Below are 27,635 nucleotides of genomic sequence, written 5' to 3' on the forward strand. Positions count from 1 at the left end.
GAGAAACATCAGCTAGCTCCAGTAAGAAGGTATGTATAATTCTTGTTTGTTTGGGTAATGACATTTGTTATTTTAGATTGTTAAACATATTGACAGCCATGTGATGATAATAACTGGCTATTTCATTAATTGTAATTGAAGGCAGCATCATAGTAGCATCATAGTAGTTTTTGAGTAGGCCTATAAATGTAGTGAGCAAGCTTGGAGCAGGTGCTAGAACAATCTAATCTAGCTCATTTGTAAAGTTTACCAGTTATTTGTGTAACTGACAAACTTGATATTGAATAAAGGGTGCTTTCATAGTGTCAGCGCAAAATGTTCACTTGCAAAATGTGCTCACAGAATTGTTCTACAATCCAGGCATGCAAATACACAGACATGTCTCTAACGCATATTTTAAGTGCGTGTTACCTAATTGTAACAAAACCTTTGAAAAGTTTGAAACTTTCAAAGCTCGCACTTATCGAAACAAAGATGGCAAATCAGATGTGAGGTAAGTGTTGTTTGCCACATTTGATTTAGCATGCCATATTAATTTGTGCAGTATCAAGTATGAGAATTTGAAGAACTTAATCTGTCATCTTAAAACACACATCAGAGAGGGAAAATCTGTTCCTTGTCCATTTCGACAATGTGATAAATCCTTTACAGTTTTGTCCACATTCACATCTCATATATCTAAGAAACAGCAAGCTTCTTGTAGCGAGTCCTGCCTGTTATTCTGGGTATATAGCAGAGCAGTTTGATACACAGCTGTTTGCTCAAAGCAACACTGAAAGTACTGAGGAATATATTTGACCAGAAATTGTTGATGAAGCCGAGTTTTGAGAAGTGTTTCCCTGTTTTATTTGAAATTGCAGAGCAAATTGCTGTGTCCATCGTCTGTCATACAAACAATTGTAAAAAATTTTCAAGAGCTTTATGAGATAAGGCAGTCACATTTACTTTTCAAGATGAAATAAAAATTGATTACACTTGTAGTTCAGAAAGAAGACCTAAATGCGGTCATTGATGTCTTGAAAAGTGAAGATCTTTTTTTATGCTTGCAATTCTCATATGCATAAAACTGACCAAAGAAGGAAAACAGTTTTCAAGAGTATGTTTAATTACATTGATCCAGTACCAATTTGTCTGGGGCAGAATGATGCTGGTAAAGAGTGCTTTGTGCAGTATGTGCCAATTAAACAAACAATCGAATCTCTCTTTCAGATGAGGTCTGTTGTGGAGCAGCACAAACAAGTTCAAATTTCTGTCTGATCTAGTAATGTTCTTCGAGATGTGTGGGATGACAAGAATATGGCTGAAAATGTGTTTTTCAAAGAACAGATCTCACCATTTGGCTTGATCTTGTATCAGGATGCTTTAGAAATAGCAAACCCTTTGGTTCTAGGAAGAAGAAGCACAAGATACTTTCTGTATATGCCACTCTTGCAGATATTGCACAACACAATGGATCAAGCATTGACCAAATGCAACTTGTGCTGCTTTGCAGGGAGCAGGATTTCAAGTATTTTGGACAAAATTTAGTGCTAGGTCCCTTGGTCCAAGACCTTAAAGATCTTGAGGTAAGTGGTATTACTTTGCCAGATGGACAGATGTGCAAGGGAACATTATGCGCCATTGCCGGAAATAACCTGGGATCTCATAATATTGGAAGCTTTGTTGAAAATTTTAGTAAGAGTATGCACTTCTGCAGATATTGTGAGATCGAGCAGGCAACATTTCAAGTAGATCCTCTTGCCAAAGGCTGTATTAGAACAGTGCAATCATACAGTGGTTTTGCACAGCCTCAGAGTTGTGGTCAATCATGATATGGCCATGGAGGTGTCAAATTTAACTCATATTTAATGAGCCAGATACTTCCATGTATTAGCCATGATCTTTTTGAAGGTATTGTGTCATCTGATTTGGCATTATATATTAAGCACCTTGCAATAGCGGAGAAGAAATTCACATATCAAGAATTGAATAGATGCATCAATCATTTTAAATACTTAGGCAATGATGCCAACAATAAACCTTGATAGGTTCAATCTGAGTGCGAAAAACTCTCTGATCAATCAGTGCAAAACTGGTGCTTGCTGATAATGTTGCCAGTCTTGATTGGAGACAAAATTGCGACTCCTGGTGATGACAATATATGGCATTTTGTTTTACAACTGAGATGATAACGGAGCTCATATGTGCACCAGCTATCTCTGTTGGCCAGGTAGTGTATTTAAGAATTTTAATTGAAGATAATTGTTTTTTTCAATTAACTTTTTTTTATTGATTCATAGACATATAACAAAGAAAAAACACAACATATATACATTGAATCAACATTTAACATTTAAACCCCACTATTACCCCTCCCCAATCACCAACCCCACCCTGACCCCCAACGAACACCCCTGTTTGTCACAATAAGAATACACATACACACACACACACACCCACACACAAAAATAAAAAATAAAACAAAAAAGAAAATATAATAATCATATATAATTAAAACTAAAGTACTCTCTCCACAGCCCCTCCCTGAGAGTCCACCAGAAACACTAAGTAATTGCCCCATTTCCTATCAAATAAATTCCGAACCCCCAGCCTTCTGCTTGACCCCTCCTCGAAAGCAGCCACCCTCCCCATCTCCACACACCACTCCGGAAATGAGGGCACTCCATCCGACTTCATCCCCTTAAAATAATTTGCCTGCCAATCATAATACCGGTCAGAACCCAATTGTTTATGTGTTTATCCCCCAAAGTGCCCAAAACGTCACACAAAACTCTGAACCTTCAACCAAAATTCTTGGATCTTAACATACCCCCAAAGAACATGGGTAACAACAACAGGTAGGAGTGTCTTTAAGACCAAGCCTATACAATCTAGAAGGGGTCCAATAGAATCTATGTAAAATCTTTCCCTTGCATCTCTAGATGCAGACTAGACATTTTTTAGAATCCTAGCCCACACTCCCTCCTCCAATTCCAAGTTTAAATCTTTCTCCCATAATCTCTTGATAGAAGTTAAAGCTCCGACCCCCAGACTCTGAATTAGCAGGGAGTAATACACTGATGCCTCATGACCTTTTCCAAAAACAGTAATCACCTCTCCCAGAGTATCTGACGCTTTAGGGGGTGTGTGCTACTCCCAAAAACAATACAGAGCAGGTGGCGCAGCTGTAAATACCTATAGAACTGAGATCTAGGAATCCCAAAAAGTTGAACCAAATTTTCAAAAGATCTCAACCTTCCACTCTCATATAGGTCACCGAGTGTAATAACCCCCCTCACAATCCACTCTGACCAGCAGAAAGGGGACTTCAGCCATATGCTTGAGGCAATATTTCAGCCATATGCTTGAGGCAATATTTAAATAAATGTCCAAATTAAACACTTTGGACACTTTTGTCCTTACCGAGTGCAAATGCGAGATAACAGGGTGTAACTTAACTTCTCCGATTAGTTTGATAGAATGGCTTTGCAATGGCAAAATAGGGGCAAGAACTTCCTGTTCAATACAAAACCAGGGAGGGGCTCTCTCAGGTGGAAGCTGTCCAAATTCGAATCCAGGGCGTGCTGAGTGACTCCAGTCAGGCTTCCATAGCAACCAATTGGCCCAGTTGCTAGGGTGGGTAGAGTCACATTGGGTTAACCTCCTTTTGGTCTCTATAATGTGGTTCTCATTCTCGGTGGGGCACGTGGTGAGTTGTGCATGGACTCCGCAGAGAATAGCATGAAGCCTCCACACGTGCTATGTCTCCGTGGTAACGCACTCAACAAGCCACGTGATAAGATGCGTGGATTGACTGTCTCAGATGCGGAGGCAACTGAGATTTGTCCTCCGCCACCCGGATTGAGGCGAGTCACTACGCCACCACGAGGACCTAGAGTGCATTGGGAATTGGGCATGCCAAAAAAAATTCTCCTCCCAATATTATATCATGAGGGGTGCCAGCGGCTTGCAACATCCCTTCAAGATCTATAAAAAAGCCCTGATCATCAGCCTTAGGTGTGTAAATATTAGCCAAAATCAAACTTTTCCCCTGAATTTCTGCTAAAACAATAATGACTCTTCCTAATTTATCTTTAATCTGTTTGAGACATTTGAATTGTAGATGCTTACTTATCAATGTAATGACTCCCCTGCTCTTACTTGAGCCAGCACTAAAGAAAACATTTCCACCCCATATCTTCCAAAATTTTTCAGCTTCCTGCAGGGAAAGATGCGTTTCTTGAAGAAACACTATATCATATTTTTTGTGTTTAAGAAAAGAAATAACCTTCCTCCTTTTGATGGGGTGCCCCAACCCATTCACATTCCATGTGGAGAGAGTCAATCCACTCATATTAACATTTGACATTTTGACATATTAGAAAAAATAGATTGTGTCAAAAATAAAATTATAACGACCATATTCCAACATTAGTGCAACAATAAAACCCCAAATATCCCCCAGAACAAAAAAACAAAAAACAAAAAACAAAAACAGAAAAAAGTGTGCATTAACCCTGCGCATGACAGCGCCAACTGGTGTCCATCCACCTAAACTCAAACAGTCCATGAATGCCTACAAGAGCCTCCGCGACAACTTTGCCATCGGATTGCTCAAATCCGGTGCTTCTATACAAATTTTGTGAGACAGAATTACACAACAGAAAATAATCTATAAAACAAACTCCAGCCAATAGGAGGCATAAGCACAATGAGCGTGTACATTCATCCACATAACTGTCCTGAAGGTGTGTTATTCCACAAAACAAACTCCAGCCGCTAGGCGGAACCAGCACAAAAAGAAACAAAAAAGGCGCCCAGTTTCCTCGGGCAGTCAAAAGAAGGTTCAGTGAGCCAGCTCATTCGGCTGTTACATGAGTGCAACAACTGACCTAATCACTCCAATGTCCTGCAAGAAATATTCCACAAAACAAACTCCAACTGCTAGGCGGAACCAGAACAAATGAATAAAAAAAGGCACTCAGTTTCCTCGGGCAGTCAAACGAATGTTCAGTGAGCTAGCTCATTCGGCTGTTACATGAGTGCAACAACTGACCAAATCACTCCAATTTTGTGCAAGACATATTCCACAAAACAAACTTCAGCCAATAGGAGGCATAAGCACAAAGAGCGTGCAGATTCATCCACAAACTGTCCCGAAGGAGTGTTATCCCACAAAACAAACTCCAGCCGCTAGGCGAAACCAGCACAAAAAGAAACAAAAAAGGCACTCAGCTTCCTCAGACAGTCAGGTGAATGTTCAGTAAGTCAGGCCCACTTGGCTGCAACATGAGCACCACAAATAACATACTCAGTCACTGACTTTATGAAGGACATTGCTTGCTGTGGGCATGTAAATATTTTGCAGCCATCCTTAGTATCTATTCTCAATTTGAGTCAGTTCAATGCGACCTTCCATTGATGTAAGAGTTTCTTGCATTCCTTGAATCGGTCACTTTTCTCTCTTGTCGAATTCGCAAAGTCTGGGAACAAGAAAATGCTGTGGTTCTTCTAAGAAAACCTTCCTTTACTCTTCGCCTCGCATAACACAAGATCTTTATCGGATGATCTCAGAAATTTGGCCAGAACTGATCGAGGCCTGTCTCCCTCCATGGATCTATGAGCCGGAACTCTGTGAGCTTGCTCGATTTCCAGCTTATGGCCTGTTATGTCGAGCAGACTTGGGAAGAGGCTGTCTAGGAATTTTACCATATCTCGGCCTTCTTCGTCCTCAGGAATTCCAACAATTCGGATGTTGTTTTGCCAGTTACAATTCTCCAAGTCTTCCAACCTTTCCCAGACACGTTCCAAATCTGCCTTCGACGCTAGTGGGTTAGCAGCTAATTCCCACTCCAATGACTCCAGATAATCTATCCATTTCTCAACATCCGCCACTCTTGTAACCATCTCAGTGAATTTCATCTCCATGGCAGTGATCGATCGACGTGTTACAGCAAGATCCTCCAAGTCAACAACAAACTTCGTCAGCATTGCCGAAACATTCATCAATTTAGGCCAAATTTCCTTCACCTTCCAAACTGACTCCCGGGCTTGCGGTCTGCTGCTCAGGGGCTTCAGCTTGAGCACTATGTGTCTTTTAATATCTCCAGAGCCCGAGGATTTTGAATTCTTTGACATATTGTCTTCCTAGAACAGTTAAGAATCAGGGTGTACCGAATCTCACCAATTTATGACACAAAAAGTATTAAAACTAGCAAAGTGCGCAGAGCTCGCTGTTCACATGTCCGAAACTCGCACGGTGCCACGCGATTCCCTAATTGAAGAGTATTTATTTTTTCAATTGCAAGCCTTTCCTAATCATCCACTAAAGGTCAAACACCATTTCATTATTATCCAGAGCTGATTGTCCACTTTGACCCTCTCATCCATCTGTGGACACTAAGGTTTGAGAGCAAACACACATATTTCAAACAGTGTACCCGGAAATTACACAACTTTAAAAATCTCTGTGGAACCCTGGCTGAAAGGCATCAACTTTTACAGGCTTTCCTCAGTGCTGGCAACATTTTCCCACCAAATTTGGTAATGGAAAAAAGCACACATTTTTTTTTTAGGAGACTACAATGATGACATTAAAAAATCAGTTTCTCATCTGAACTTTGAACCTGTGAACTCTCAGATAGCACACGAAATGTAAAGGGAATAAAGTACAAAAAGACATGTTTGTTGCAATTGGTGAAGGTGATGAAGGGTTTGTATTTGGACAGATCAAAGTTGTTCTAATCCATAAGGGTTCAGCTGTTTATTTTATTACTGAACAGTATCAGACTGTTTGCTGTCCTGACATGGGTGTTTATTACCTTGCACCAATGCAGAGGATGCATTGTTGTGTTAACCATGAGCATCTACTTGATTACTACCCTTTGCCCAAGGACAGAGTCCATGGCATCCTGCTGCTAATTCTTTATAATTTTTCCTCTCTTTGTAGAGCAATGTCCACCTTGGATGATGAGCTAATAGACATCACTCAGAAGGCTTTGCCAAACACTGATGAAGAGACCCAAGTAAAGCTTATTTCTACACTAAAGAAGTGTGGTGTAGAAAGTAAAGGAGACTTGTAGTATGTACGTCAAGAGGACATTGATGGCCTCTTGCCAGTTATTCAACTTTGCAAGCTACTGGAGGTATTTAGATTAGGTAATTAGGTAGACCAATCATGTTTGTTTTACCTAGTATGTTAGCATGCTGAGAATGTTTTATATAAAAATTGCCCTTATTGTTTAATGATTAAAAAAAATAATAATAATAATTCAGACACAGAGACCGTGTCTCTGCAGTTAATTTCTTGCCCTTCAACAATGCCTGGCCCATCTTCACATACCAGCCCATCACCAAGTGCTTTCTATTTCCGGCTCATCACCTCACACAAGCACATCTTCAATTTCGTCATCTCCTGAGGTGGATTGTACAGGCCCAATAATTCTATCTTCTTTCACTGTGTCCAAATCATGGCCCAAGATATTTCAGTTCCCTTTGGAAAAAATGCCACAAGAAATCCATTCAGCAGTTCTGCTGGGATGAGGCCTTAGCCTCCAGAGGGGCACCAGATGGTAAGAATTCTAGTGGATGAGATGTGCAAATATGAGTTTAACCCTTCATGATCACAACGTGTAATAATCTGCAAAAACATCATCAGGCAGTTCACCAATAACTTTGCTGATTTGTTCCCTGATGGCACCTTAATGGCTGGAGGATATTGTTCTCTCTTCAATCAGGTGAAAACTCAGATTGAGAATGTAAACCTTGAAAGCACATTCACGCACCATAAGGTTTCATCACATTCTGCACACAAGAGGGGACCAAGTGACATATGGATGTGTAAGATTTCAGCATCGGATCCCACCTGAGGAAACTGAACAGACATTGGAAAACAAGCGACTGAGACTAGAGGAAATTTACAAAAAGGAGGGCATGGGTGGAGTGGAGAGAGCAAAGGTGATGAATACAATGGAGGCTACATACAATGACAGTATTTTAATGCATCACCATCCTCCCCCATTGAAGAAGTCAGGAGCCAATGGCCTTATCTTTTCCATTTAAAGTCCATCTTTACTCATTTTCAACTCCTAACTGACATTAATGTTCTGCGTTCCTTGGAGCTTTCCATGGATCAAAGTGGAAGATCAATCATTGAATACTTTAACAAAATCAAATGATCAAAATGTCAAAGCTGTGTTCTCTCAGTCTCATGCTGAGGATGTTGAGGTGGGACTCCATGTTGTGAAGTTACTGATGGCACACTTTAAAGAAAACACCGAAGGACTACTGTTTTTTGCTGATGTAAGTAATCTGTTCTTTTCTGTACACCTCCAAATGTTCTTTTTAAATTGAATGTTTATTGGTTTTCAGAGTTATTATACATACAAATTGACACACGTTAAGATTAATGAAGAAATTGTAACACCTCCAGATGTTATTCTAACAATTGTATTCCCTACAGGCATCTGCCAGTGCAGTAGACATTGAGATGACCCTTAGTTTCCCTGCAAGTCCTCGTCTCACACTGCTTGGTATGTGCACTATTATTAAGGAATTGGGGAAGTAAAAGCAGAGTGATTGAACCAGATTGACCTCATTACATATTCCTGCACAATGTGTTGCCTATTCAACAGTATTCAGCAGGGTAATTCACTTAGGTTACCACAAAATTATGTTTTCTAAGATATATCGTTTAAGGTTTCAGGTAGACCAGATCAGTTCTGCATTGAGTGTTGGATGATCAGCTTTGAGGGGCAGGTCATTTGTGAGAGCATCCAACCTACATTTTTGACAGGCCTTGCTGCTGTTTTCAGTGTACTACATTTTCAATGTACAGTACCAGGAGGAGGCATGCTGTACACTGGAATTCATTCAGAGGTAAGACATTTCCTATTTACCTCCACTTCAACTTTCATTTGGCACTCAAGCACATATCATTAAAAAATGAATTAATGCTGAAGTGTATCATTTCTGCGACACTAGTGTTACCAAACAAAATTGCAAAAATGATGTATTTTAACATCCAAAAATTATACGTATCAGCTTTATCCATTATTTTGCTTAAACTCTAATCTAACAATGATGTTTATACAATATAGACACTTTATAGGTATAAACACAGAAAGGAGGTCTAAAACTAGCTGGGCCAAAGTGGTTTCAGAGAGGACTGGGAAAATGGTCCTAAAGAAGACTGTCACAGTCAATCCCCATGTCTCCACCCTATTGAAGAAACTCATAGACTTTGAATGGAGTTTAATTTAGAGAAGTCAGCAATAAGTTCACATTCTCTCTCTCACACACACACACTCACTCACACACACACACACACACACACACACACACTCTTACATTGTCACCTATAGTCAAACATGTAGTCACTCCAATTCTCGCAATCTTTTGACACAAACTCTCATGCATTCATTGTGACTGTCATGGTGACTTAAAGGGCAAGTCTTGTTTTTGCTTAATTTGTTTTTAGCTGATTTATGTGAACATTTTTTCTTGAATTTTATTTCAGTTTGTAATGCTGCCATTTTATTGTAATTTTTGATGCTGAAATTTTGATATCTAATGTGAGTTTTTCAGTTGAATGTAATATGGCAAAACTCTCTGTTTAGACTATAGAAGACTATTTGTTGACAACCAAATTTTCTCAAATATGTGAAATAAATAAAAGAATGTTTTAAATAAAAACGTATTCAAGTCAATACAAACTGTGTCATGTCATGTTAATAGTAATTTTTAATCTGGGGAGTGTTTTTTGTTTGTTGTAAAATCTTGAAAGTTACGGTATTTTACTGTATTTTGAAATCACAGTAAGAATATGCAAACAAAAAAACGGTATTGATACTTCATAAAACCAGTAAACAGCTGTCAACCCTGCTGCCAGCTCTATACTGTGTTTTTAACATTTACAGTATTTAACTGTGTAGTGAAAAATACAGCAAGATGCTGTCAATGTAAAAACAGTACAAACTCCGCAGAAACACAGTATGGTGCTGGCACCCCGATACCAGTATGTTACTATATATATTTTTTTTTTTGTTTGTTTTTTTGTTTTTTACAATTCTTTACAATTTTTTACCGTGTTGGAGATTTACAGCAAGAAACTGTAAATTAAAAACAGCACAATCACTGTAAAACAACAGTAAGGAGCTGGCACCCCTGCTGCCAGCTAAATATATGTATTTTTTCATTTACAGTAATCTACTGATTTTTTATAACAGCAAAAAAATTTATTCAAAAACGTAAAAACCATTGTAGTAAAACAGTTAAGAGCTGGCACCCCTGCTGCCAGCACTTTGCTGTTATTTTACAAGGCAATTTTTTACAGCACTGCTGCTGATATGTGTTTCTCCTGGGGTGAATATGTGAGCTATTAATGTTTTTGAAATATAAGGACAGAGGGACCTTTGCCCCGATTTGAGTCAGGAAAAACAAGAGGAGTATAAATAGGAGGGGCTGTGTGGGAGTGGGTTGTTTTTGCCCAGATCCAGTTCAGAAAGAATCGCTGCTGAAGACTCTAAAGTAAAGCAAGTAAGTGCACTCCTAAAAAAATCTCATAAACTTTTTGTCCTGCTCAGCTAGTTTGTAAAACAACATCTTCTATGCATTTATTTTGATAAATGGGTGTTTTCTTAAATACGATTAAAGTTTTGATCTTTTGGGATGTCTTAATGTAGTTATTAATGCACTATATAAAATCAGCTTGGGCACATCAGTTTGGCTCAGTCAAAATCCAAATTATTAATGAATGCCACTTTCCTAAAGTCCTTAATTTGCAACATCCTCCCTCCATTCATATCTGAACGGACTGTATAGACTTTGTTCCAGACTCCAGTCAAGACGAGCTTTGACTGACTATCAAGAAATCTGGTTTACTGCAGTATTACTTAATTACATAACTGGCTACATCCATAATGACTATAATTTTAGTTTCATGATTATCAAATGGCTAATATTTATAAGGATTATATGGTTTGTTCTATAATTGCTGAATGCACTGTATTTTCTTGTAAATTCTTAATTACAACTATTTAAATGCCCCCATAACTTCCCTTTGATCAAGGAAATTTAATGAAATAATTCAGGTGCAAAGCGTTATAGGTATTCCCCATAGCCTCAAATTTGTACTCAAAAGTTTGAGTTAGTAACATTTAAAATCATAAGTCTATGGATTTTTCAGATAAATAAGTTCACTGAACTTAAATATTTCAGTTATGAGCCCAAAACCTGACATTTCAAGTAGTTCTTAAGACAACTTGATATTTCCAGTAATGACAACTTAAGGGTTTACAGTGTATTAAGTTAATACCCTCTATAAAATAGTTTCGAACAATATTGGGAAAATGCAATGTAAATAAAATTAAAATGAATGAAATATCAGTATCTTATTTTTTATATATTTGTGACTTTTTTAATTATTGAATTAAAAAATATTTTGTGATTTGTCAGGTTGGAATTGTATTAGCATTTTAAGTATTTGAAGTTGAATGACTGCTCCAGTGAACACTACAAAAAATAAAAAATTTCAGTGTATATCTTGCAGAAAATCTGTTCATCTTTGTATTTAGTTGAGTGGGTTTGTTGTTTGGAGCCATGTGGAAGGCACTTAGCCTTACTCTGGCTCTCTGTCTGCTAGCGGGCTGCAGTGCAGAGAGCGAGACAGACGTTTCCCGCTGTAAGCTTCCCCCTGTGTGGAGGATCGGAGAGGCAGAGCCCATGAAGGATGCCCTTGGACGTGTAACAGTGGTAGCTTTCCTCCAGGCCAGCTGATTGTTCTGCTTGGAGCAGGCATCAAAGTGAGTCGCTGATACGATACCGATTATTTTAATGATTAAGTGTCCGATAACCGATATATACAACTGATTTTTGATTATTGTTTTATTTATCTTTTTCTCTCTCTTTTTTTTATTTTTTTTTTTACAATGATAACAAAATAATCATTAGACTACAGCAATAAAAACATGCATTATGAATATTTGTTTAACAATAATAATCATTATCATACTGTAATTATATCCTTACTTAGTAACACTTTACAATAAGGTTTCATTCATTAATATTAGTTAATGCATTAGGTATCATGAACAAACAATGAATATATTGTTTACAGCATTTATTTGTAATGTTTAATGTGTGTGTTCATGTATTTCATGTCTTTTATTTTGAAAGTTTAGTTCCTGTTTCATGTCATGTGGTTCCCTTGTCATGTGATTTCATGTATTCTCTCCATGTTCATGTGTCTTGTTTTCATTGGTTTATTGTCTCGTTATCTTGTTTATCTCGTTTATATTTAGGGTTATTGGATTTCACGTTTGTTAATAAAATTGCACTTGGGCTCATCTTTACTCCATTGTCATCATCTTCGTTATTGCCGGCATCGTTACAGAATACCTGACCAATCAATGAACCCAGCAATTCAACTCATATGCCTACGTCAGGGGAATTGTCCCCTGGAGGATTATGTAGAGGACTTCTGCGATCTGGCCTGCCAGGTGGACTTTAATGAGGTCGCCCTCAAAGACATTTTCCGTTTTGGATTGAGTGAGCCAATCTCCACTTCGATGCCTGGCGGTCGCATTTCCCTCAGCCTCGCTCAGTATATCGACCTTGCCCTGCAGATCACTGGTTCTACGTTCACTGTGGGGGAGCGGATGCCGAGCCAGAGGTCCACGACATGGCCGCCGAGCCAGAGGTCCACATCATGGCCGCCGAGCCAGAGGTCCACGTCATGGCCTCCGAGCCAGAGTTCCTCATCATGGTCCATGCCATGTCACAGCCATGCCTGAGCCTGCTCCATGCCACGTGACAGCCACACCTGAGCCTGCTCCATGCCACGTCACAGCCACGCCTGAGCCTGCTCCATGCCACGTCACAGCCACGCCTGAGTCTGCTCCATGCCACGTCACAGCCACGCCTGATTCTGCACCATGCCATGTCACAGCCACGCCTGAGTCTGCACCATGCCACGTCACAGCCATGCCTGAGCCTGCTCCATGCCACGTCACAGCCACGCCTGAGCTTACTCCATGCCACGTCACAGCCACGCCTAAGCCTGCACCATGCCACGTCACAGCCACGCCTGATTCTGTTCCACGCCATGTCATGGCCACATCTGAGCAGTTGAACCTGGAGATGGTTCCCGCCCTTGTACCCACCTGAGTATGTAAGGGGAACTTTCAACCCTCCGACCCCACCTGGACCCTCCGAGCCCTGGACTCCACCTTGGCTTGTCGGTCCCTCGACATTGCCTCAGCTCTGCGTTCCCTTGGCTCCACTGTGGTCCTTCAGCCTGTCGGCTTTGCCAGGGTCCCTTGTTCCTCCGGCTCCTCCTTGGTCTGTCGGTCACCTGGCTCCGCCTTGGCTCTCCGATCCCCTGGCTGCGCCTCGTCCCTCCAATCCATCAGCTCCACCAGGGACCTCCTTCCCTATGGCTCCGCCTTGGTCCTCAGTCCCACCGGCTCCGCCTCTGTCTTCCGATCCCCCAGCTCTGCCTTGCTCCTCCAAGCCTCTAGCACCGCCTTGGTCCTCCCTGCCATAGGCTCCACCCTGGCCCTTCGAGTCTTCGGCTACTTTCCGGGCACCAAGTTCCATAGTGTCACCCTTCAAGTCTCTCACGCTCTGCTTTCCACAGCTCCACAGCTCCACCCCTCGAACCTCTCAGGGCCCCACCTTCCGTTGGCTCTGCCCTAGTCCCATGCCCCACGTCCTGTCTCACTAGGCCACGTCCCATGCCTCAAGACCCCCCCCCCAGCTCCCTACAGAACTTTGGAACTATGTCATGTTTTATGTGTTCGTTCATGTTTTGGGGCATTTGGAGCCACCCCTAGTGGGGGGAATATGTAATATTTAATGTGTGTGTTCATGTATTTCATGTCTTTTATTTTGAAAGTTTAGTTCCTGTTTCATGTCATATGGTTCCCTTGTCATGTGATTTCATGTTTTCCCTCCATGTTCATGTGTCTTGTTTTCATTGGTTTATTGTCTCGTTATCTTGTTTATCTCGTTTATATTTAGGGTTATTGGATTTCACGTTTATTAATAAAATTGCACTTGGGCTCATCTTTACTCCATCGTCATCGTCTTCGTCATTGCCAGCATTGTTACATATGTAGTGGTGGTGGCGTAGTGGACTAAAGCACATAACTGGTAATCAGAAAGTTGCTGGTTTGATCCTCACGGCTACCACCATTGTGTCCTTGAGCAAGGCATTTAACTCCAGGTTGCTCCAGGGGGATTGTCCCTGTAATAAGTGCACTGTAAGTTGCATAAATGTAAATTAATCTATTAGTTAATAAAAATACAATTGTTCATTGTTAGTTCATGTTAATTCATAGTGCATTAACTAATGTTAACATATACAACTTTTGATTTTAAAATGTATTAGCATATGTTCAAATTAACATTAACTAAGACTGCTGTAAAATTATTGTTCATTGTTATTTCATGTTAACTAATGTTATTAACTAATGGTAACAAATGAAACCTTATTTTAAAATGTTACCAATTACTTTATATTGTTATCCAAAATTTTTGTTTATATACATTTTATTTAAGTAATATTTCAATTTATCAGTATACCCGATGTTAAGGAACCAATAACCGATTACCCAATAACTGTTAACAGAAAAGTAGAAAAGTGTGAAAATCAGTTAAAATATCGGTCAAACTGATCTCTATCAGTGGATGCACACTATTTACAATAAAGTTAAAACATAGCAATGAAAAACAATTAAAAAAATAAATAAAACTTTCTTCCACTTTAAAAGACATGACCTTGTTTTTCAAACTCTTATCAGGTCACATTTGTGTTCTTTCTGTTCTGTTTACACATGGAGTAATGATCTAATACTCGTTGAATGTTCTTCAAGGCTTGATGGTTTGCTCCTGAAGTTGGAGAACCAAGGTTATGTAAATATAACCTACATGGTGGTAAACAACCGAGAGGAAAGGTCCCAACGGCTCCACCACTTGCTCAAGGAAAGGCTGTCAGCAGATATCACCCTCTATGCCCAAGACCTTAACCAGCCTGATGTCTGGCAGGCAGTAAATGCTGAGAAAGATGACATTTTGATCTATGACAGGTTCGGCTCACCTACTACAAAATCATTATATTATTTATTCAATATGTCACTAAATACCCTTTTCTGATAGGTGTGGCCGACTCACTTACCATTTATCCCTTCCCTACACCATCCTGACCAACCCATATGTGGAGGAGTCTATAAGACAAACGTATTGTAATGGTACTTGTGGAGAGTGCCACATTGAGGTAAACACATGGAGTAGTTGATAATCTTAAACTTTTGGAAATAGGTGGAATTACTGTAATTACACATCTCATAATTCAGAATGTTCGTTAAAGTTGACGTGTGTAATTATTTCAATATTAAAATATTTTCTTCTATTGTAGCTTAAATGGAGAGTTCACCCAAAATTGAAAATTCTCTCATCAGTTACTCACTTTCATGCCATCCTATATGTGTGACTTTCTTTCTTCTGCTGAACACAAACGAAGATTTTGAAAAGAATATTTCAGCTCTGTAGGTCCTTACAATGCAAATGAATGGTGACCAGACCTTTGAAGCCCCAAAAAACACATGAAGGCAGCATAAAAGGCACAGAAATTACACACTTCAGCTTTAAGGACTGGTTTAGACTGTAATAATTTATATAATTAAGCTTTACATTATTTTGATTCTCTGGTCATTACAGAGTTCATTTCAGCTTGATGAGTGCAACAAAACCACAAATGTGAAGTCCGATAAGGAGCCACATACAACAGCAGAAAATAGAGGAAACACTGAAGAGCACCACCGTCACCAGTCCACAGAGGTCCATGACCACCGTCATGGTCACCACATAGGTCATCATGGACATGGGCGACATGGCTTCTACCACCATGCGAGTCACCACCAAGGTCAGCAACAGGTCGATGTTGGTCAAGTCCACCAGGGCCAGAAGATCCTGGGCCAAGTGGAATTTGGTCAGATAGCCCACAATGAGCCACCTGTCATGAAGCAGCCTTGAGCTAAGCGCTCTAGGTGAAAAGTCCAGTACAGCTGACACTGACGACATTTGTTTCCTGGGGAGGACAATGGACGTCTGGCCGGCCTCTGACAGTGTCAGGAAGAGCTTCCAGCCTCCTGACGCTGACAGGGCCTGTCAGGGGAGGACAACAATATCAGGGAGACCTGACAATGACGTCCCACTCCCTCAAGTGACTGACAGCACTTGCAGGCAATCTGAGACTGACCAGCAGAGGTCACAAGCTGAATGTGACAAGAGAAGTAAGCAGGGACAACAGTCTGTTACAACATTGTCTGATCGTTTACAGCCTAATGCAAACATCCGTGAGCCCAGCACTACTGCTCAGTGCTCTCAATTGTGCTTACCAACTAGTATTTACACTTCAGAGTGTGGCAGAACTGGACCTTGACATTTCATTCAGATTCTCAAATTGGCTCTTAAAGGGACATTGTTCCCAAAAATGAATATTCTGTCATCATTTACTTACCGTCATGTTGTTCCAAACAGGTTTGGCATTATCTTTTCTTCTGTGAAACACAAAACGGGAGAAGTAGTATGTTAGTCTCAATTACCATTTAACTTTCATTGCATCCTTATTTTGAATACAATGAAAGTGAATGGTGACTAAGACTATTATTCTGCCTAATATCTTCTTTTGTGTTCCACTGAAGAAAGTCAAGCTTGGAACAACATAAAGGTGGTTCAGTGTCTGTTTCCTTCTGAGGGTGTTAGGTTCAGTCATGTTAATGTCATTTCACCTCTGTATGATTTATGTAGCTTTTATGAAGACATGTGCATAAACTATGAACTAGTGGTGCTTGTCTGATGTTATGCCACACAGAAAAGAGGCAAAAGTCATGTAACATCCTGTAACCCATGCTAAACCCAATCTAAGCTCCTATATGAAAGAATGGGGTATTAAAATCAAGTGCCTTTTCTGAATTAATTAATTCTGTATAAAAAGAAAAGATGGTGGTATGAGATATGATATGAGATGTGAAAGTAGTCAGAGAGATTCTGACCATGAAGGTATCTTCTTGAGGACCAAACACTGTTTAAATACATTATTAAAGACTAATGTAATACTCTAGAATCTACATCTGTTTTATCTTCATTCTAGTTACTAACACAGACATTGAAAAGGATATGGGATTGTAAATGTAGTGGTCAATATTACAAAATCTGACGTTATTACATCCTAGGGAAATGTAAAAAACTTGTAAGTGTACTGCACATTTATTAGAGAGGAATTTGTATCCATGTCTCTCAAAGGGAGTAATTGGAAAAGGTTAGGTCAGCTTGTTTAGGATTGTTTGAAACATTTTACATACTTAATGAAGGTCTCCTGGAAAACCTCTGATAAACTGGACAACCTGAGAAACTGTATGAAAAATGTATGATGTTGTGCATTGAGAAAGACATGTTACTTATTAATAAAATAATTTAATGTTTTTACTTTCAAATGTCTTTTTTACTCACTGACTTAGACACTGTACCTAACATATGTGGACCAGACACTTGGCTTTTGAATTTAAACTCAAATGATACTTAAGATGACCATTAAATTTGATATAATATAATATAGATTATGAATATTTAAATGGATTTTCTTATTTTTTATCATTTAAATAAATGTTATATTTGATAATTATGTATTTAATAATTTTAAATACATTTAATAAATTTCAATATATTATTTATATATTTTATGATTAAAATAAATTTGATACATGCAAATATATTATTCATATATTTCAGAATTAAAATATTTACTGAATAAAAATAAATTATCAATGTATTTAAATCGATTAATAATATGTTTTGAAAATCGCCTGTTCGATTTGATTAAGTTCACAACGAACAAATTTGCATTTTAAGACACTTGTCATTCTGAAACTCACCGACAGATGGCAAACGTGCTTTTATTCATCTTTAGTCCACGTTGCTCTCCCTTTAAGAGACCCCCTAACATTTTCCTCCCAGACCTGGACGCAGGAACTGTCTGCTGTGTAATCCAGTTAGACCCACAAATTATCTTGCCTCTAGGCAGAAAGCGAGAAAGGAAATGAAGAGGGAGATATTTGCCTTTTTAATAGCTGACATTCAACACCTAAGGGTCAAATAGGCTAACGTACGAATGTTCCGAATATTATTTATAATAATAGCAATGCCAAGATGGTTCTTTGAATACTGAATCTTACATCTAAATCAGCTCACCCAAATTTAAACTGCCTGATTTTTCCACTTTGTTAGATTCATTAGTAAAGTTGCCATCATTAGTTAGGAAAGAAACAGTCTAAATGGAGCTTATTCAGTAACACTACTTAAAGGGGCTGTTAGTGATATTTTTATGGAATGTTATGCAGAAAAATGTAATTGTCCTTGAAAATATCACTGAAACAAGTGTCCTGAGACATCTCACAGCACTATATATCTGTGACAGCACTATACTGTGTAAACAACATCAAACTAAAATGTGACCACGGGCCGAGGACACATTTTTTGATCTAAGAATGAAGAGTTCTCATAGTGTAGCAGTTGAAGCAGAATACTCAGGTTTAATGTCATATTCAGATTCATAACAGATGTTAGCCGAGGGTGCTATTTTGCTACTGTTGTGTTTAACAACTGTGAGAAGCAGGGGCACCATTAGTATATTTAGGCCCCTGACAACTTTGCACTCTGGGCCCTTTAACTTACAGCAACCCGTAATATATATATATATATATATTTACCAAAAATTATCATTATTGATAAATGTGAACATAATCATGATTGCACATTCAATAAGAGACACTAAAAAGTAATTTGAGTTTGAAAATTTAAAACTTAATGCATTTAATAGGAACAACTATACAATATATGAACAAAGGCCTATACATTCTTAGATGTTCAAAACAAAAGTCATCTCTTGGAATATCTGAAGGCAATCAAAACCAGATTTCCCACCTTACAAGAGCATTAGAATAGAACAGATTTTATACAGGTGAAAAACTGATAGCTTGGTCCATCTTTCAAAGAGGTCCAGGCCTTAAAGCCCCTGATTTTTCTTTTTAATTTTATAAGAATTACCACAGGTTGGACCATGGATGGCTCATCACTGAGTAGGTCGATATAACCATGGTGTCTATGAAACAAATATGTTTAAAAAAAAAAAAAAAAAAGTAGCCTAAACGCATTTAGAATCTACAATAAAAACTGCTTTGTTATAATAAAAACTAAGTAGACCTCCTTCCCCTATTATATTTTTAATTTAAATAGCATTTCTTTCAAATCATACCTATTACTAAGTTAGTGATGCAACAGCAATGGCACACACTATGTTTTTGTTTGTTTGTTTGTTTTTTTTTCTCGTTAGTGCTGTTTAGAATGTCGGGTCTGTCTGGCCTCATGAGATGTTTGACATTCTCCATAGTGCTTTAAAGTCAAAAATTATCTGTATAATTCCATTTTTGTGGTCTGCGCTGCACTGTTGAGGGCTCCACACGATCCAGTCAAGTTTGGTTTGAGTTGTGCTGCACTGTACAAATGGGAAGCGCATTTATCCTAAAAAGGGCTTTCAAGATAAACCACTGAACGTCTTGAGGGGGACCCCACATACTAGACCATCTTTTATCATTAAGTAAGAGCAGTGCAAAGTGGCCATTTATTACAAAATCATGCAGGAAAAGACTCAGGGGTTCACCTGGGCCCTTAGAATCGTTCTAACCTTCCCTCCGTTATGGCGCATAGTGATTTGACCCTGAAACATTTGTAGCAAGACCAAGAATCAAGCTCCATCTCTAGTCCTTAAGAAGCCAAGTAAAACACATCTCAAACCTCCCATTCAAAGCATGCAACTGAAAAGGTCAACAAGCAAGTAGAGGCAATAAATGGTCAGGGTTGGTGGCTTGATAGTCATAATTGGCCTGAAGATCCAATACAGGAGGGACGAGACTCATCTGCAATTACTTCAAATGTCCTGAGAGGCGGTCTGTGAGAGCAGGCTACACAGATTCAATCAGCCTCACACGGTGTTGCTAAGTATGCACCACTCGCCAAATTGCCTGATCTGCTTTCCCCATCAGACAGGTTCCTATCGCTTCTGTATCCACTTAGCAGAGAGCTTCAATTTGCTACTTGCTGGATGTCTACTCTTCCCCCTTTTCCCAGTACATTAAGACTTGAGCTGTGTTGACCTGGCCTTCATAATGCATCAAGCTCTCTCCACAGCATGGCTCTCAGTGATGTAGTTAAGCTTGTCTGTCATACACATCAGAACAACACTGAACTAATGGACCCCTTGTGCTGTAGGTAACAATTTGTTCCAATTTTCTATTACTATCCAATGTGAACTGCCTGTTGTTTTATGAACTGGATAATACATAGATGTTTCATTTATTCATATCCTAACCATCGTGTCCGTTATGCCAAACAGAATGACAAGTGTACACTATTAAAAGTGGATACATGTAGTTGTTACCTTAAGGAGCTATTTCTACTTGATCTAACCCTTTAAAGGGATAGTTCACCCAAAAATGAAAATACTCTCATCTTTTATTCATCCTCATGCCATCCCAGATGTGTATGACTTTCTTTCTTCTGCTGAACACAAAGATTTTTAGAAGTAGATTTCAGCTCTGTAGGTATCTACAATGCAAGTGAATGGTGACCAGACCTTTCAAGCTCCAAAAATCACATAAAGTCAGCATAAAAGTAATCCATATGACTTCAGTGGTTTAATCTATATCTTCACAGGTGATAAGTGTAGGTAAGAAACAGATCAATATTTAAGTCCTTTCTTACTATAAATCTCCACTTTCACTTTCACAATTTGAAAGTGAAAGTGGATACTTGTCCTGCCATTTCCCACAACAATAGTCAAAGGGACTTCCACATTATATATATTAAAAAAAGTTAAGTCAGGTAACCTACAAAAATTTGCTTTGGTAACAACTTAATTAACTGGTTTTATTCATGCTAAAAAAGCTATTTAGTCTGACAAATTAGGTTACACCAACAAAATTAATTTTTATGGGTTAGATCAAGTAGAAAGGTAACAATTACAGGTCACCACTGAAAAAAATGTCAACCTAAAAATGTGCTTCATGTGGTAACATCTAAATTAACTGGTTTGTTTCAAGTCAAAAAATATTAGCTAACATCACTGAATCAACGTGAATACATTAGGTTACACCAGCAAAACTAATTTTAAGGGTTAGATCAGGAAAAGCTCCCTAAGGTTACCACTTTTTACAGTGTAGTTTGATCCTCTGTGACAACATTGTGGGCTATGTCTTTGCTAAAACTTGCAGGTTTACAATGTAAGTCTACCACTTTATTTTATATAAAAAAATATATTTATATTTTTTACCACCTTATGTTTATAAATGAATTATTCTAACATGCTAAAGGCTTATTTTGTTCCATATAGATCTTGTAATCGGGGTTTTTTTTTCTTTTCTTCTTCTGTATTATATCAGTCTGCTCTTACCTTGAGCTATATGATGTTTGAAAAGCTGGAACATATATTTTCAGTCTTTTCTCCAGCTCTCTCACTACTACAGTAATACTCAAGCACTCACACATTCAACCAGAGCAAAAAATAATTTTACTTGCACTGAGATTCAATTAAGTCTGTCCACATCATTAAACAAACATGAAACAACCTTTAATTCAACAGCACAAGGCCACATAATATCAGAATGTCTGAAGCTATCTTTATTAAATTGAAGAACAAAGAACAAAGCAAATGCTGAAAATTGTTATGTTCATTTGAGGTACAATGAATTCAATTCCAATAGCAAACCATACAAATCGTTCCAATAACAAACCTGAATTGTTAATTTACTTTAATAATGCTTAGCTGTGTGCATCCATAAGTCAAACACATCATTTGATGAAAAATTGCCAGAAAAAAGTATGCTCCAAAAAATGCATAGCCACATACATGACTAACCATACAGAAGACCTATATATACACTAGTATTTCTATATGTTTTGTACATTTGCCATCTTGCATGTACAGACAGGCATTTCACAGCCATGTGTGCATTTTAAGAATTTTGCAAAAGAGAGAAATTCATACAAAAATGCTACATAAAGAGGAAAGAGAAAAGGAAATAGAGAAAGAGCAGCAGGAGCTCTGTAGATGTGCACAATAACATAATGCATATCGTACACCACATATCATGAGAGCTTAAGACATTTCCATTAAAACATGAACATGCTGGTTCCACAGCAATGGCAGCAGCAGAAAGAGCTGTATAATACTTTGTATTTCCCAATAAGGCAATATCTTTACATATAAAAAAATGGCACATTGCTTAGCACAGTGTTAGGATTGAATGCAACATGCACTGTACAGGCCCACTATTTTTTGTATATACACATAATAAACGTGTGTGCAGAACTTGTGACATAACAAGTGAAATGATTAAATATTACGGAACAGAGACGTACTGTATACTCTGTACACGGATTACTTCAATACACCTTATCTATACATTACTAATATAGCTTATTTATGTCCTGTTTTGTATGTGTGGAGGCACATTAAGTGTTGGCTGATGTGCAGTCAAAGTGGTTTACCTTTAAAATCTATATTCTAAACATTTTAATATATATATATATTTTGCATGTGAAAATATTTCATTTAGATAAAAGTATCTTAGTTTGATAAAACTATATCTGATATTATTTTTCAGCTAAGTTCAAAATAAGAAAAATCTTCTTTCTTTAAAGCAAACTGTACCATACAACATTCTATTTCTTTATACATTGCAATGTATCTTCAATACGAATTTAAGCATCATTCTGGCTCATTGTTCTAACTGTATTTGGTCAAATTTGTCTTAGGCGTACCTGCGTGTTCGAACAATAACAAAGGCTTAGCATCATAATTATCCAATATACTTCATTCTACTGCAGGACAATAGAACACACGAGCAGTATAAATAAATTATTAAATCAAACAAAAACACTTGATTAGCCTTAGCTGTTATTATGAAAACACATGCATTGCCCTCCAAAAGCAATTTTAAAAAGTTTAAGGAAGTAAACAAAACTGTGGATTTGAAATGATAAAGTAACTCAATGTGTGGACTGTCCGCTTCAACTCAAGGACATGCTACCCTACAGTATGTGCAGTTCAAAAATAACAGCACATTTTAGACCTTTCACATACTAAGGAAAAAAACTGACTGCAAAGTCTGCCCGAAACAAAGCAGGTTTTGCACATGGCATCTGTACAGATCTGGCAGAACATCTACACGTAAGATCAGCCATGTTCTGTGATGTCAGTAAATAGCACATTTCAGAGATCCAATAATTAAAGTGAATTTTTGTAGCTTTCAGTCCATGTCTACTAGCTCTGAAGCAGTCTATATGCTAGTGTACTCCAAAAAGTTGTCCAAATGAAACTTTATCAGATAAACACTTTGAAATATTGATGACTCATTCTGCACTACACAGAATTTTGTCCAATCAAATGCTTGTGACGTAACTAAAGCTTATTGGCTGTTTAAAAAACACAAGGACGATCCATTTGGATATATCCCACACAAACTTCCTGTTTAAATAGTAAATTAACTCAGGAAAGAAAAACGCATCTTTTAAGCCATTTCATTGGGGTCTTTAAATAAATATTGCGGGTTCAATACAAGTTAAGCTCAATCGACAGCATTTGTGGCATAATGTTGATTAAGACAACTCGTTCATCCTTTTCTTTAAAAAAAGCAAAAATTGAGGTTACAGTGAGGCATTTACAATGGAAGTGAATGGGGCCAATTTTTTTGGAGGGTTTAAAGGCAGAAATATGAAGCTTATAATTTTATAAAAGCACTTACATTCATTGTTCTGTTAAAACTCATGTATTATTTGAGCTGTAAAATTGTTTAAATTGTCATTTTTATAGTCGTTTTAGGGTTTGTTGAAATTACATTGTGATGGCAACGAAGTTGTAAAACTGGCTAACTTTACACAGAAAAGGTTAGTAAGCAATTTTATCACACTAAAATCATGTTGTTTATGTCTTGTAACTATACTTTTGAAATAGTGAGTTTTTTAATGTTTACAGATTGGCCCCCATTCACTTCCATTGTAAGTGCCTCACAGTAACCCAAATTTTAGCACATTTGTTATTTTATTTTTTTTAATAATAAGTCAGAATTATTTTTTGTGGTAATCAACATTATGCCACAAATGTTGGTGACTGAGCTTAACTTGTTTTGATCCCAGAATATTCCTTTAAGAATGGCTTTGTAGAATGGCAGTCTGAATACTCCCTGGGCCTGAAAAAGGTAAAAGATTTAAAATCAGAAGTGATGTGTGTGCCAAACACTTTTGGAAGCCACTGCAGCTACAACAGACACCTAAAATCATTTAGGACCCAGTATTCAAGCATCATAGGGAAACCAAGGACCAATTAAGTTTGTGGTCCAAAGGTTTCTTCTTCACCATCATTAACCTCTATTGTGTTTCTCTGAAAACAGAGAACATGTAAAACAGTCACAAAAGCACTCAAAATAAGCTCATCTATACAATGTAACAAGCAACCATTTTTTTGTACAAATTTTCAACAGCATAGAACATTTGTTATAAATCCATCAGCTTGGCTCATTATATAAAGAAAAGAATAATTCAAACAGGCTATGATTTCAAATAAAAAAATAAGTGTTTTTTTTTTTTTTTTTGCTCTCCAGTCATTATTCCTTATAATAATGCATGATTTCATAAAATAACTCTTGTTAAAAGCAGCTTTCCCCCTTGTGTAGAGGCTGTGGTGCACAAGAATATGCTGTTTTTAGAGGAGGTCATTGAATTTTTTTGTCCAGGAAAGAATTATAGCCTCATTTGATAGCAAGCTTAAAATCTTAGTCCAGTAAAAACATTGGCACTTCCTAGCTTTCCATTATGTAACTTCCATTGTAAATGTATTTATACATTTAAAGTGTAAGAGAACTGTCTTCATTGATATAAAACGGCTACATTTACAAAGGCAACAAATAAGAAAATCTGCCATAGAGTTTGCATTGCACAGCAAAGGCTAGCATCTTCAAGCGCTTTGTGTTTTCAATATTTTCCCTGGATATATTAATACAAATAAAGAAAAAGTTAATTGCTCACTCTTTGAACAAGCAGAACAAGAGTCTTCAAGACAAATAGCAAAAATATCTATCTAGTTAAAGGAATAGTTCACCTATAAATTAAAATTCTGTCATCATTTACACACCCTTATGTGGTTCAGATCCATCTGACTTACTTTCTTTTATGGAACATGAAAGGAGATGTTAGCCTCAGTAAATGATAGCCTCAGTCACCATTCACATTGTATGGAAAAAAGAGAGTGAACATCCCTTTTTGTGTTCCATAGAAGAAAGAAAGTATATGGATATGGAACATGATGTGGGTGAGTAAATGATGATATAATTTTCATTTATGGGTTAACTATCACCTTAACACTTTAACACAGAGGGCTATTATCATACAAACACTTGTCTCAAAATATGCTAACGTTCACATTTACACCACAACCACACATATTAGTTTCTTTGATGCATTCCTTGAGAAATTGCAAAGTTTACCAATCTGGCTATGGCACAGGATATCTGTAGGGTCGTTGTTGTGTTAAAAATTGCTCCCATATACCTGGGAAAGCATTTTCCTGTAACAATATCAAGACTGTGCAGAGATTTGAGTCTGAGAAAAATATATTGTGCGGTGCGAGGGATGACTCATATCTGGTTGAGGCATCATTCATCCACTTGGCCAGAACTTACGTGAGTAACCTTAATATGATGCAATGGAAATAATTTTTTTTCTACACTTAAAATTCCATATACAAGCATATGGGGTTGCTGAATCACAGTAAAACAATATGTCTTTCACCTGTGTGTAAACAGTTTTGTCTAAAGATATGCTTGATTTTATCTTATCTAAATTGTGTAAAAATCTATTTCATCCCAAATGCCACTGTAGCTCTAGATCTGTATCAATGTAATAAGGTAAACACGCTTTAAAAAAATTATCTAACAGAGCTGGCAAGCATATTTCTGTAGTGTTTATATACATACATTATATATATATATATATATTATATATATATATATTACACATACACCACTGGTCAAAAGTTTTGAAACACTTGACTGAAATGTTTCTCATGATCTTAAAAATCTTTTGATTTGAAGGTGTCTGATTAAATGTTTGAAATTAGTTTTGTAGACAAAAATATAATTGTGCCAACATAATCTTTAGACTAACTATCCCTTTAAAAACACTTTCAGCCTTATCCGCTTTGTAGCCTACAGCAGAGAAAACCCAATCCCAATCAAAACATTTGCAGAATTCCAAGAAAACAGCACTGGAATTTCTGTCCCATTTCTTTCCCCATTATGCAACTTTGGTTAGCAGCAGTGAAAAAAGTAGAACGTGACCTCAACTAATGACTTTCTACTCCCTGCAGAGGGATGATTTTCATGGGGTCAGATTGCCCAGGAGCTCTGGGGTGAGGTACCCCATGGGCATCGCTGGCATGGCAGGGAGGTGTTTGTTTGGGCTGTGCGGGCAGACCGTTGGTTGTGGGGCAGAGGGATTCAGGAGCAGACTGTGCTGGGCATCCACCTCCTGTACTACAGTATAGTCTGAAACTGGTGGAGCTTCAGGTAAAAGATACAGTGTTTGGGACTCACTGGGAGAAGCAAGGTACTCCCCATTCCAGCCGAGGTTCCCCTCAACAGCCTGGGGTTGAAATACTTGGTATCCTTGCTCAGGACCAGGGCTGGAGGGCACATCAGCAGCTGAGGTGTAAGCTCCATCGGAAACAAGCTGGAACTGTATCTTCTCCTCTTCCTCTTTCTTCTTCTCTGAGATGTTCAGTTGTCCAGGCGAGAGCACCACTCTTCCTCCAGATGTGAAATCACTTACTTGGGCGTAAAAGTCCATGTTAACCCAGCTTGGTGCATTGGGTTGTGTTTGAATGGGTGTCTCCACCCCTTCAGATGTTTGCTGAAGACTAGGGGTGGACGAACTTCTCCTAGTAACCAGAGGATGGTGCTCCCCCCGACCTGAATGGCCAGGCAGTAGGGACACTGTGAGTAAGTCCTCAGGGTCTGGGATTTCCGGGTCGTAGCAACTGGCGCGACCTGAATCATCGTCGCTTTTGAAATGGAGGACGTGAGAGGAGCCTGAGTGGGACAGGCCTAGGAGATGTTGTGTATCAGAACTCTCGTTTTTCTCTGCAGGGTCATCCAGGTCTAGTTGGATGAACTCCACCCATGGATCTTCATGGTACGTGCCAGGCTTGTACATATCCTGGCTGCTCAGCAAGGAGTTTAGCTGGTCAAGCTTTCCATTCTGTCGGTGAAGAAGAGAATATATGGGATTATTATTTAGGTCTAACATTAAAGCTGCAGTGTGCAATTTGTGCACCATAAGCAGCATCAAAGAGCACTGCAAAAATAATGACTGTTTTTAAATCACTTTTCCAAACACTTCCCATATATTCCATTGTTCGGCAAACCAATAATCTCATGCCAAAATCACAGCCATGGTTGAATTTATGTAGCTGTGTCAAACCATTCAAACAAACAGAGTAGTGTTGAAAGTGCCACAGAGATACGGTGTTTACATTTTTTAGGAAAACC

At 38.2% G+C, this 27,635-nt stretch overlaps 1 protein-coding gene and 1 pseudogene across 1 annotated transcript in view; one reads left to right on the top strand and one right to left on the bottom strand.

Moving 5' to 3' along the window:
- The first annotated feature begins 10,435 nt into the window (after positions 1-10,435).
- Positions 10,436-17,466, top strand: LOC127415002 (selenoprotein Pa-like; annotated as a pseudogene).
- A 4,123-nt stretch (positions 17,467-21,589) lies between these two features.
- Positions 21,590-27,635, bottom strand: part of ghra (growth hormone receptor a) — a 79,157-nt gene continuing 73,111 nt past the window's right edge. The window contains exon 9 of the mRNA XM_051653420.1: positions 21,590-27,345. Within this exon, the coding sequence (XP_051509380.1) occupies positions 26,467-27,345 (879 nt within the window). The 3' untranslated portion in view covers positions 21,590-26,466. The remainder of the gene's footprint in view (positions 27,346-27,635) is intronic.

This window comes from Myxocyprinus asiaticus, chromosome 24 (genome assembly GCF_019703515.2).
Source record: "Myxocyprinus asiaticus isolate MX2 ecotype Aquarium Trade chromosome 24, UBuf_Myxa_2, whole genome shotgun sequence".
NCBI lineage: Eukaryota > Metazoa > Chordata > Actinopteri > Cypriniformes > Catostomidae > Myxocyprinus > Myxocyprinus asiaticus.